The 13,779-nt window shown below is 33.5% G+C and overlaps 2 protein-coding genes across 2 annotated transcripts in view; both read right to left on the bottom strand.

The window, feature by feature from the left end:
- LOC149801638 (solute carrier family 12 member 1-like) overlaps positions 1 to 4,957 on the bottom strand; it is a 52,846-nt gene extending 47,889 nt beyond the window's left edge. The window contains exon 1 of the mRNA XM_089955906.1: positions 3,625 to 4,957. Coding sequence (XP_089812032.1) covers positions 3,625 to 4,557 — 933 coding nt within the window. The 5' untranslated portion in view covers positions 4,558 to 4,957. The remainder of the gene's footprint in view (positions 1 to 3,624) is intronic.
- Positions 4,958 to 11,061: 6,104 nt separating this feature from the next.
- Positions 11,062 to 13,779, bottom strand: part of LOC149801637 (solute carrier family 12 member 1-like) — a 31,984-nt gene continuing 29,266 nt past the window's right edge. The window contains exons 20-23 of the mRNA XM_089955907.1: positions 13,439 to 13,525; positions 12,571 to 12,682; positions 12,144 to 12,211; positions 11,062 to 11,863 (exon numbers count right to left, since the gene is read on the bottom strand). Of these exons, the coding sequence (XP_089812033.1) occupies positions 11,728 to 11,863; positions 12,144 to 12,211; positions 12,571 to 12,682; positions 13,439 to 13,525 (403 nt within the window). The 3' untranslated portion in view covers positions 11,062 to 11,727. The remainder of the gene's footprint in view (positions 11,864 to 12,143; positions 12,212 to 12,570; positions 12,683 to 13,438; positions 13,526 to 13,779) is intronic.

Genomic DNA, 13,779 nt, shown 5'->3' with positions numbered 1-13,779 from the left:
GGCATTACATCTATATATTCTAAACAGTTCATATAAAATAAGTAAAAATTGACCTTAAAAAGGTTTTAAACAATAAAACAAAAAGGGCACTCATTCCATTGCCTATTTGTTTTATTTCACATATTTTATCGATGATATATTAACGGAGTTCACAAGCTATGGAGGAATGGGGAATTTATTTTCTTGCTATAAATCTGAATCTGGAATATTTTTGAAAATTTTTGTTATTCTGTTTTCATTACATTCCCTACATGTATGGGTAATTATATACAATGATTCTCTCTTTTTTTTCATAAAGGAATGTATTTCTCGGTCTGTAAGTCCAAAAGCTGTTTGTCATTGGGAAACAATGTTTGCCTTCATCTTGGACTGTCTGTTAAGTTGACAAGCAACATTATAAATGTCTTACAGGAAATGTACTTTATGTCTTGACACATCGTGCATTATTTGGCACGTTAAGCTACATTCATTTTTAGTTCATGACGATAAGAATGCATACATCATGTGTCACATTTTACTTAGTGTCAAGAAAATTAAGGGCATGAATAACTTTTGGATGTTGGGGTTCAAATCTATGAAGAGTTTTCTTGGCAGTGATTTTGGATGCTTGGAAACCGTATCAATGTAAAACTGTTTTCGTACGAATAATGTAATGCTGCAACATTTCAAAATGGATCATTGTTAATGAGCATTTTCGGGCATATTACTTCGAAGTGGGCGTCTGACTGCAAGTAAACTTTGGGAACAAGAGTAGGGATTTTGAGCCTCTGCTTTTGTATGGGCATGTTTATATATAGTCCGACACACTGCAAATATAACTGAAAGGTTGCATTATGGGTGTAACATCAATCGATGTAAGCATTTACATTTATTGTGGGATGTAATTGGTACCTTTTTGACAGCCTAAGCTGCGCATACCTACCCAAAATGGTATGGAGTGCAACTCACTCCACCGTACCCCCTAGGAACAGCATAATATTTAAAATAACCCAAACGTAGAATATCGAAAGAAAAGACATAATGAGATAATTTGCATAAATTATTTCTGATTTGTTTAATACGCAAAAGAAAAGGAAAATTGCATGTTCAATTTTAATAAGTTCCTTTGGTCAATTCACTATATAATCTAAGATTTTCTCTATATAAAAAATATGTTTCAGAGCACAAAAGAGTCCCTCATTTTTCACCCCAAATCTATTTTCACAAATTGAATTACCAAAACACCCTTCTTTGTATTACATATAAAGTCACAATGTTAATTGATGATGTTATCGTCGTGAGTCATCAAGTTTTTACATTGTGCTTGAAATAAACCAAGCTGGACTTCGTAAGGTCTTCGTATTACGCACATCCTTTCGTATGACGTACGATATTCATATGACATACGATCTTCGTATGACTTGTCACGTACACTAAAACATATCGACAGGTTTACTGTTAGATTGTGGTAAGGCTTTGCATACAACAATATTTAAAATAGGCCAAAACAGCTACTAAATTAATTACAGCATTAAATGTTAATTTGACAAGCACAAGCATTGACGTAGAGACCCTTCCTACAGTAATTAATTCTAGCGCACATTCCATTATGGTACACGTTAATATTTATATTTACACATAGCTGTTTTCGTGTATGTATATATGTACGCACCTGTCTGTTTGTACCTAAGTATGTTCACAAGTATATATATATATATATATATATATATATATATATATATATATATATATATATATATATATATATATATATATATATATATATATATATATATATATATATATATATATATATATATATATATATATATATATATATATATATATATATAATCATACAGGTTATATAATTTGAATTTGTACTATACATGAACACAACACCAACAAATGATGTTAGTGTCGGTAGTATAGCCATCTATGCCTAGGAGACGCACCCACATGTCAACCTAGTAATTAATTATTATCTCTGTATAGTCGTTTCGGATTCCTTGTACAGAAATCAAGGTATCTTGAAATAATTAGAGGATTACAAATATACACCAAACAGAACGGAAAGTGCTGTCCCTGCATTCTTCAGTAAAATGATTAATAATAGTAACTGCATTACCAAGAAGTGTCTTGAATCTGGGCCTGATGATTGTTCAGATAATAAAAATGAAATATGCCAAAGATGGTTACAAACAGAGTCAATGATTCGATCTCATATATCTGTGACACACATTTACGCAAAATCCGCTGCAGTAATTAGAACACAATCGATGTTTAATTATCAATATAGATTAGTGTCCTTAAACATTTATTATGATTTATATCCATTTTTATGTCTTACATACACCTGTATCTGGTTAGATTTTTGTTAGATTATGTGTGGAGTAACTCTTCAGAACTAATGTCATTTGTTGCAATATCCGACGTTACTTAAAATTCAATATGTCTCATGTCTTCTGAAGTTCTAAGCAATAAGAGTGTTTTCCTGTGTTAACGTTTGAAGTCGCCATCTATGATAATAAAGACCTGTAATCATCAACGTGAATAAAACAGAATAGAGAAAACTAATCAGTCACTAAAATTGACAAATCATAAACAAATGATTACCATATACTTTGATGAGAATGAAAAGGCGCCATCGCTCCTATATGAAAATGTCTAAAACAAATTTTAAGAAAAGAGTTAGGAAAAATGGTCAGCCGGTCATCCACAATCTAAGCCAAAACATAATGTAGAACTCGGCAGCATAAATGTGTTTCTGCACTAGTATCATCCACTTATGCATACGACATCAAATAACGCATTCATGTTAACAATGGAAATAACGACGGAGAAACATAAAGAAAAAATATGGAAGTCTCTTCAAGGAAACGTTTACCCGATGGCCAATCATTTAAAGCAGTTTAGTGCTACCCTAAAATTAGCTCTTTCATTAAGTGTGTCACATAGCCACGTGACCAGTCCCCTGGATCCTTTCGACAATGGTAGTGTAGACTCTGTACGAATAGAGAGAGAAAAAAACTGATCGAAACCAATGTTTTACTCTCCAAAAGATTCGAATAATAGCCAGCTTTGTTAAATCTGAGAGTAAGATAACAGACATGTGGGTACTTAGCTTAATTTACAGTCCTAAAAGTTTTATTTGTCACCATTCTACACAGCTTCCATATTTTACCACATCTGGCGGTTGTGCTGAAATGTTATCCATGTCAATCATCAACACTTTAATTAAACAGTATACAGTAGGAGCTATTGTCGTTGTATTAATTGCTGTAGTTTTCGTATAGTTTGACGAAAACTTTTGATCTAATTGCCTCTTCCTTGGGATATTCATTAAGGTCTAGTCCACTTGCAAAAGATACGTATATGTAGTGTGCATGCGTCTTGTTTGCATGGTCGAAATGAATTATCCCTTGCACAACCAATATGGACTATCCAGTAGATACTACTGTGGCATTTTCCCTCCACATATTATGCTTGAATATTTATTTCTTGGACTAATGAACGTCAAAAGGACATGACATTCTTGTCGAGTTAATAGTTTTCGTATTACTAATAGTAATAGAGAAGACAAATATTTTGTTACGAAGTCAAATATAGAAGCTGAGAGACTAACTGACTGATTGATATACTCACAATCTCCTTCTCTCGAAGTTGGTAGAGTGTTGGTCGCTGCCTGATATCCTCTACAATAATACCAGCAAGGTCTCTATAATGATCGGCATGAGGCAATGCTTCTATTGTATCATTGAATGTTTTGTCTGACTCAGGGATGCTGGCTTCACTTGTCAATGAGAATACAGAAATCTTATGAGCCCTAGACGGCGGAGCGAGATACATAGTGTCATGTGACGATATCCGGCTACCCGGATTTAAATAGTACCCATACGATCCAGTGGAGATTTTCCTGGGGGCTGTGCTGCTCTGAATATAAAAACGTGGCTGCACAGGTATTGGTTGATCAGGATGGAATTCCTCCATGAAAGACACCTTTTTAATTCGATGTTCAATCGGTCGGTTACTCTGCCCCACTTCTGATTCCTCAGTCATATAATTATTATGATTCAATATTATAGGAATTTTTCTTTCTTCAGAACTATCTATGCTACCATGAAAACCGAAACTTGTTTCTTGAGTCTTTTCAGATTCTTTGTCAATACAGTCAGTAGAACACATATCTAGTGACACATTTTTTATACCAAGCGTTATTTCTGCATCGTTCTTTTTCGTATCGTTTTCCGTTTCTGTCTCGGTCACCTGAGAAGATTGTAATCCCCTTGGTGATATTTTAGGCAAATTTTGATCTGTTACGCCAACCCTTCTCTCCATTGGATGTATTTTAAGGGCTGAAGTTTTTCTGTCCGAAGAAGGCTCAACATCGAAGCGTAGACTCGATGGATCATATCCACCAGATTTTGGGGTGTTTTCCTCAATAATGCCCGACACTAAATCTGCATCAGAGTCCTTTGACTGAATAATGATAATAGGGAGTTCCATTTGTTTTCGCGCTTCTTTAAGCAATAGTTCACGGCTGGTCGTTTCATTAGTTGATCGTCTATTGACATCCATAGTTTTGAATACCTTGTGGCTGAATTATCAAACGTACAGCTAATTCGATACGTTTTGCTACTGTTTTCGTCTTTGGCACACACAGCTAGAAAACACAGGCAGCGCTAGCACCAATTTTGTTTTTATACTGTTGTTAAAAAAGTGCCGTCATGGTCCTTTGAACAACATGGTAACATACATACTTGCTGATATGAACATTTCTCGGATATTTATGGATCTGAATTGACGTCAATTACCAACGTTATTTGTTGCTCCTTTTGTATAAATTTGTGCCACAAATATAAAAAAAAACGGGAAACCCATTTGTCTGCTAAACAAGATCTAAAGAATGCCTACAACGTGAAGATAATTAAGCTTTCCGTTGAGCACGAGGGGGAGGAGCCTATTTTGTACATTCCCTGTATTTTCCTGGTACTCTTACCAGTGTTGTATTCCGTTGTTAGATGCACAGAGCCACTGAATTTTACGGTCGTCTGGCGCTTTGACTGACAACGTTACGAAGAATCCTTGGCAAGGGCGTGTAATATCTGTCAATTGATTATATTAACTTGGCAGGTCTGAATCCTAAACAATAAATCAGCCTTATCTTTGGAAAATTGAGGGATAGGGTTTCGAGAGGTAAGTGAATTGCTAAAGCAGATGACGTACTTTTTCGTCAGTCTGTTGTTAAATATATAATTAAATTAATGTGTTCAAAAGATAAGTTTTAATGAGAATTCACGAATTCCACTAAATAAGTCTGCAGTAAGTGCATACAATTTTTTTGTAATCAAAGATTTTTACTCTCCCTTCAAGTTGTATTTGGAGTCGTATATATGTTAAAAGTCAATATAAATTAGGAAATCAATAATGAATGTTGCCGACATTTTAATCGGTGGTAACTATTCATTGTACGTTAATGTATAACACAGGCCCTCAAAATACTAAATCAAAGGCGTCCAATATATTTTCCTTGCCATATTATCTGTGATGGAGCAGGAGGGAAGAATGCCTGGCTGCACGACAACGACAAGGGATAGTACTTTAATGAATGAAATGGTATTAGAGAGCGTCGGTGAGTAGTCTAGGGTGCTCGACTGTACAGATCACTTACGCATCTCACTTCTCTCTTACTGGAGTCATGTCTTGGGTCGACCATCATGTTTTTGTGAGAAAGCTTGCCAGTATCTTTCCGGCTCTTTCTGGGGCCTTTTTGCGTTCTTCCTCAACTAAATAAACTGGCCGCCATGTATATACTATCAAGTGCTGAAAATGGCATTAAACCCCACAAAACAAACAAGGACAAACTCAAATACCTCATGCTCAAGGCGAGTCCATTCTCATAACAGGTAATAATTCCATCCGTTCCCTTTGTCAATGACTGTTTCATTCGAAATCGTACTGAGACTCAGATTAGGGGCTTATTAAATGTATTCATGATTCCCCAACACTGTGACTGAAATAACCCAAATGAAATATTTAATCAAAGTGTGAAAAACTGATGCATGGACGAAGGGACAGTGATAACTGTTGTCGTTGGACGAAATATGGCTAAAGATATACAAAGTGGTACATGAATTTTCGAATGAATCATATTAAATATCCGTGCGAAAATGTATGCAAAAGTCAATCTTCATTTGTCTCGTTATTTCTATCCATGAATTCTCACACAAAAAGATATAAAACATATCAATACAATTGTATTGCAATCAGCCTATTACTATAATTTAGCATAGATCCTACACAGCTGAGGCTTGAAGAAGGTTAATTCAATAATCAAGATTTGATTAATGTATTCAAGAAACGAAAGTTGATCCAACATCACCATTAAGCTTGAACGAAATAATAATTCCCTTTTAGCACGCAATATTTTACTACCTATGTTAGCATCCGTTTTGCTTTCCCTGCTATTTTTTCGTTTATATGTTATTATTAATTTTTATTACTATTATTATTATTATTATTATTATTATTATTAAACTAGATATAAAAGTTCACAGACGCAGGCTCGTGCGAGGATTTACAATCAAAATATCATCAGTAACTCTGTATGACCCTAGAATTTTATCAATTGAAAACTGACAAATATTCTAAATCCATGTTTCATATACTATCTTGTGATGTTCGTTTCCGGAAATAACATTACGATTTTATATATATGCGTAAACATACGTATGCATTTCTGTATCTCTCGCACCTATCGATTCGAGTACATTACAACCATCCATTTTCTTCAATGCCCTTTATAAATCGAATCATTATTTCATTATTGTATAAATCACTCTCATCATGCCATGTTATGATCTCAGTCAGTGTGATGTGATGTGATTTGGATTTTTAACGTACTTCAACAATTTTTCAGTCATATCGCTACGATGTCTGCACTGGGGCATCATGCCGCAGACATGTAGCATGATGTCCCACCCAGTCACATTATCCTGGCACCAGGTCAACCAGTCCTAACACTAACCTCTTAATGCTGAGCGCCAAGCGAGGCAGCTGTTAGTACCATTTTTGTAAGTCTTTGGTATGACTCGGCCGGGGATCGAACCCACGACCTCCCGCATCCAAGGCGGACGCTCTAACTACTAGGCCACCGGAGCGGTTCAGTCAAGAATTATCACTAACAAATATAGTTATTTCAGAATACAATAAATACTGGAAAGGTCTTTAACAGCCACCATTAAAAGAATTCGAGCAAAAACTGGTTTATTTCGAAATTAAGAAAGACTTGTAAAATCTTAACGGCTTTCCTTCCAGTGATTTAAAACAATTGACAAGTATATCGCCGGCTATATGATGATATTGCAAATAAATATGTTGAGTGCTTGGCTTGCTTCATGGAGAGGTAAGCATATACTCGTCCAAAGATTTCGAAATATGATTGACACATCCATTTCATGGTAACTAGGTAAGTTGGAGAAAAAGGACGGGTTCAGGTCTTTTGAACTGATCTATTTACAGGTTCTTAACATAGGGCATTCATAAACATTATATTAAATGCTTCTATGCATTATTAAACTTTTAATACCATCTCTGCTGTACCTAGTATGCACACTCTCTGAAATCCCACATTAACCGCAATGAACATTTCTATGTAATTTTGCGCACATGAAAATGATTATTATTATTATTATTAGTAGTAGTAGTAGTAGTAGTAGTAGTAGTAGTAGTAGTATTGTTACTTAGTAAAGTCTATTGTTCCAGAGTAAAGACTATTGTTTGCAAAGATAGGAATTTCTAAACTACAGTCATCGTTTCTATGTACAGACTGCATGCTTAAAATACTCAACATCACTATATTCACTTTTAAACGAAATGCAGAAGCGTGTCATTGTGTTGGAATGGTAGCTAGCTGGTTTATAACGGCACTTTGAACACATCATAGTTGACGTCGTACCCAGGAAATTTGAGCCAAATGCCTTCACAAAAGTCACACAGAAGCACCCAACGCGAGCTGACCCACTAGTGTATCGAACCCGCAGCCCTTGGATTCCGGAGCCCAAAAACTTAGATACCTCAACCACTTAGTTGTAACTGTTGTCTAAGATGTCAAATTTAGATCAAGTTGTGACTAATTTTAAAAAGTAATACGCAGAATAGTTCTTTAATTGTAAGAGCAGGTTGCAGGGTGTAATAAGTACATCTCACTAAATTCTTTAATTGTCTCCATTTCTAGTGTAGACTGGATATATTCTGATATATATTTCACTAGCTTAAGCAATGCTTACAGTAGCTGTGACATTTTCATAGGTTTTACAACCATAAATTCACCCTTCTCTGACTCTGGGTAGCAGATGGACAATTTTTCGGGGTTTATAACATGTGATTCTTACTATTGAGAATGAAGTGTAAATCTGCTGTATAAGTCCTGAACAATAAATACTTGCTTAAGTAGCGTAAGAGATTTAGTACTTATTTGTTACTATCCATGCCTCTCCAATTCTCAGACGCTCTATCTACTGTACATCGTTCACATATTTCACACGTTTGGACACATTTAGCAAAATCTGATGAAGATACCCGTGGACAAAAATGCAAGTTATGTGTGCTCAGATACAATGAGTCTCTTTGAAAAATGAATTTCTCTTAATTAAGTAGCTGTTAACCATATTTAGTCAGTGTATAACGATGCTGCAACTGTTTGTACCCTCTTCGCCAGTCTCGGAATCACCCTATATACCTAACAATTCACCAAGGGCAGATTCTGACAACATATCCCATTCTCATATTATGCAAGAGGAATAACTCTGTCATGCCTCCCAGCCTAAATTTATATATATATATATATATATATATATATATATATATATATATATATATATATATATATATATATATATATATATATATATATATATATATATATATATATATATATATATATATATATTGTTAATAACTTATGATGCAATCATAATTTCAGTGAATATTATTACAACAATTTTGTTGATTAAAAACTGTTGGGGTGGGAGTTAAATGAAGCGTTCACAGCTAACTGGTAAACAATTGTCTTCTTCCTTTTAGAGAGAACGAGAAAACGTAATTATATATTGAAGACGTTTTTCATTCAACAGCTTTGATCATCTTATTAAGTGGATGATTTTTGTTCTAAACTGAATGTCCAAATCTTGACTAATCGCTTTGCATGACGCTTATACTGTTCATTGTAAAAATGGAATGAGAACATCCCGTGTTTAAAATCCCTCGTTTACAACGGCGTGTTGAACCTTGTTCTTTGTTTTGGAACTCAAGAATGTATAACCCATAGTCTTTCGTGTGCTTATATTGCACCCTAAGGTAATTCACTCAAGGAACAATTAATGGCGGTTCACACACAGACACAGATATATATATATATATATATATATATATATATATATATATATATATATATATATATATATATATATATATATATATATATATATATATATATATTTCTTTGTTCTGCACCTGTCTATTGTATTTTTTGTGCAACAACGTTTTATATAACCGTTAGTCTACACGCGCAACAAGTTTAAATTATAGCTGCAACCAACGTCTCTTTTGCCTGGAAATAATTGTACAGCAACTTATTTTAAGGACGTTTATCATAATAGAATGTACATGCTTAATTTGTTGTTTATATTCTTTGGTTCTTTGGATTTGGTTACGTTTTTTTCAAAATTTTTTTATCAGATGCGAGGAAATTACTACATTCGCAAACTTTGTGTAGGGTATATGAGAAAGTTGTACGTTACTCGAAAACTAAAATAATATCCCCATTCCAGAAGCAATATTCCTTCTTAAAAGAGCCAGTAGATACCGATTGATATTTATTTTTGTATTGCACGTTTTAGGTAGGATAGAAATAACGATAACATGAGGAAAACATCCTTTGTTGAGAGAAGGAAATATCCTAAGTAAGTTTATTCCTTTTTCTCTTACAGAGGACCTCAGGAACACATTTATTCCAGTCCATAATTAAGTTACATTCCGATATAGTCATATAACATAAACGGAGATTACAATTTTACAATCATGAAAAGACAAAGAAAAATTGTTCATCACATGATTAAATTTAAATGTCATTTATAAATCGTTAAAGTATCGATTTCTAGTATTTATTTCTTCTGAATTGTTTGAAAAATATAAACTTAACCAAACTTGAGAGTTACCATCATAATGAAACCACGAATTCCAAAGTACGCTTGTACGATATAGTGACATTTTATACCAGTACTGCCTGCTGAATATGAAATATAAAATCAAAATAGTATGAAATAACAGAAATTGGGAAAAAACATAATGACTGTCTTTTTTCGTCACTTTTGTGGTATGTTACATTTCGTTACATGAGTGTGTCTTCAGACTGTGTCAGTCTTTCTATTTTTTTTAAACAATCCATTGTTAAAAGACGAACACAAGTGCAGCGATACAGTTCCAGTGGTCATTAGATAGACAACTATCACCATGGTCTTTGAACAAAATTTATATATTTCAGACATTTACCCGAGATGCGCAACGTTAATGTAAAGCTACCAGCCAATCAAAACTGATACTTTGTAATACTAGACGTTATAGCAATGACGTCACCGTTGTAATAATGAAGTTGCAAGTTAACCAGTTGGGAAACAGTGATTTTATTAGTTGCGGGTGTTTGCTATTGGACTACCAATTTAGGTCGGCATTAGCCAGTTATTTTTTGCCACCTTTGCCTTAGATAAGCTTTTAAAAATCTGCAGTAGATATGAACTATTCTATTAAAACTAAAATAAATATGCGCTTATCAGCAATCGTGAATCATCGAATTAAAATTCTTAAAATAAAGTTTTGTTAAAAGGGTTGGTAGTATATAGTAAAGTAACAATCAACGAGGGACAGACTAGCATCGTTTCCTGCATTTACATAAGGTAGTTTCGATCTTCGCTAAATTAAAATCTGTAAAATACTTAAGCAATTTATTTTCTATCAAAATATTTTTAACATTTTCTTCCTCTCTTTCTAAATCAGTTCAGTAGTTTTTAAAAAAAGGACAAACAATTTTCTGAAGATACGTGTTTTATATACAAAGTACCATTTGTACAGTTGAATTAGAAAAGATAAGAAAAAACAGTTGTTATTGACGTATACGTGATTTTTTAAACTCAAAAACTATTAAAGCCAGGACATATCATTGTTACGATACGTACATAAAAGATGATCCTTACACGAGATAATTACGAGATGTACATAAAAGATGATCCTTACACGAGATAATTATGAAATGTACATAAAAAATGTCCTTACTTGAGATAATTACGAGGCGTACATAAAATATTAGCTGTATAGAGATAACATCGCGATGGGATAATAAATGATTAATTTACTTGAATGACAAGTATGAACCAATCTTAATTGCAAAACATTCTTGAAGTACATGTATGACTTGACTTTATTATCTACTGATAATGTATATAAAACAACTGCAAAAATGAGAATGAAGTACAAAAATGTATAGCATGAAATAAGTTTACTCTGCTAAATGAGTATAAATTCATCCATTTTGTATTATGTTATGCTAGCAAGATTTCAGATACGTTCAAAGTTGTATTTCCTCATAGTTACTCTACCAAATATTATATAAATCTTTGTTTTTATATTCCCTTGGAAGCTCCACTTTCTCAAATGGTGTTGATGTTTCCGACACAAATGGAACAAAGAAAATCATCAAGAATAGTATGTCAAAACACTCTGTTGATTTCCACGAAGTAGGAGTATTGGGGGCATGCCGCGTGTAAGAATTTCCAGCCATCCCATGTACAGTCCAGCAGGACACTGCACCTTTCTCGGAGTTGGAAGCGACCTAATAAAAACACTTGACTATGAAACTCTTTTAATTGGATTGAAAATGTTTCACCAAAATGTCTAACACAAAGGTGAGACTTTTTCAAGAACGTAATATGATCTTAGGAATTGTTACTTTCATTAATCATTTAGATTTCTTTATTTGAAAATCAGTAAATGACTTGATGACTATTGAGTACTCTCTTAAAATAAATGAAATGAATAATACATATTCAATCACCTAATACAATACAAAATGTAAACCGAAAGCTTCTAATTGACAAAGTATCCGTACTTACATTACAATCAACGATGCGGCTGTGGAATATCTTTTCAGCTCTTCTCTCAGTCTCAGATTGCGGTAGGTCTAGCGAAAACAAAAAAAGGCCAGATGCAAACTTGATGAATAAACAATGCACGCAAGAGGAGATGGGTTGACGCATTTGATACATATTATCCTGGTATTTGGATACTTTTCTTCGTTTGGCTTTCCCATTGAAGTTTATTATTATATACTGGTTTCAAAACACATGTTATTATTATAATTTACAAGCAGAAGTTACAATGACTACAAATCCAGGAAATGGATTTCCAATTTGTTTCGTTTGATTTATCAATCAATATCCTAGATTTAAAGCGACTCATTATTCAGAACACTTCCATGCAAAATGGTATGTAATACCGTTGCTCCCATTATGCGATTCAATATGTTTTAGAAATACGTACTCTCTCTTTATGACATATAAGATCGGCGTCAGATATTTTCCACATGAATTCGTCATGGGATTCTTCTTTCCGTAGTCGCCACTGGTATATAAGACCTTCGAATTCCTTATACCTACAAATATGAAAATACCACGCGCTCATAGTATGGTAATACCTATTGTATTCAGACAAATCACGCTACTATAAAATTCCTTAAACGACGTGCATTCAAATTTTGATTCTTATATATACGATTCAATGCTCTTGAGTTAAGTAACAAAAACGAGATAAATAATCAAATGTTGTAATATTCAACAAATAATTTATTATTCTAGAATACAAGGTAAACATTTAAAAATAACTTACATAATTGATAATTGTATCCCAAAAGTCCTAATAGTTTTATCACAAGTCCAGATGTATGCAGTTCCAATTGAATTTCAGCGACATTCCAGACAAATTTCTATATTGAATGTGTTGATGTGCCTGGAGAATGGCGATGTGCTAAAAGTCTTTTGATGCATCCCAATAATACAATCTAAAATGTATATATATAGTATGTGTGTTATACATTACTTATACCTTAAGGGATATTAATTTTCAAGTAAATTCCCGAAAGATCGCGAATCTCAATTTCCTCAAAATGTGGAACACTAATTAAAATATTTTAATGATTACCTATTCCAAGCGATTCTTGAAAGACATTTGCAATCCTTATCAAATCGCTCGTGAAAGCATTTAATCGCGAAAATCTATGATGGGCAGACCATAGGGAAATCATGTTGTCGCTAAATAGAGCAATGTATAGCAAATAAATATGATTATATAGGTAATAATAATAAAACATTTGTAAACTCTTTTCAACAAATTGAAGTTCAGAATAACTTACGTAGACAACTGTGGTTTCTTGGACAGGTCAGATATAATAGTCAGTTGAGAATATTCTATTCTAAATTTACTCAGCAGGGTGTTCATTCTGAAATTATATACGATTAAACTCGTATTGGACATAACACATAACATTTTAATGTGAGAAAATATGCAATACACATTTTGTGCACTTAATTTGGTGATTCTGTCTTAACAGCTTCGTTCATAAAACGCCCGTACTTGTAATACCAGTAAGTGTGTGTATTTTAATATCATGTTTCATTGCTTAATTGAAAGAGTTACAACTAAACATGTATGGTTCATTTTAAACATAATATCACGCAATATATAAAAATCCTG

Source organism: Sinohyriopsis cumingii, chromosome 4 (assembly GCF_028554795.1).
Source record: "Sinohyriopsis cumingii isolate HCF-2022 chromosome 4, ASM2855479v2, whole genome shotgun sequence".
NCBI classification, from domain to species: Eukaryota; Metazoa; Mollusca; class Bivalvia; order Unionida; family Unionidae; genus Sinohyriopsis; species Sinohyriopsis cumingii.
The sequence above is the reverse complement of the archived record's forward strand: the minus strand, read 5'-3'. Positions and strand labels throughout refer to the sequence as shown.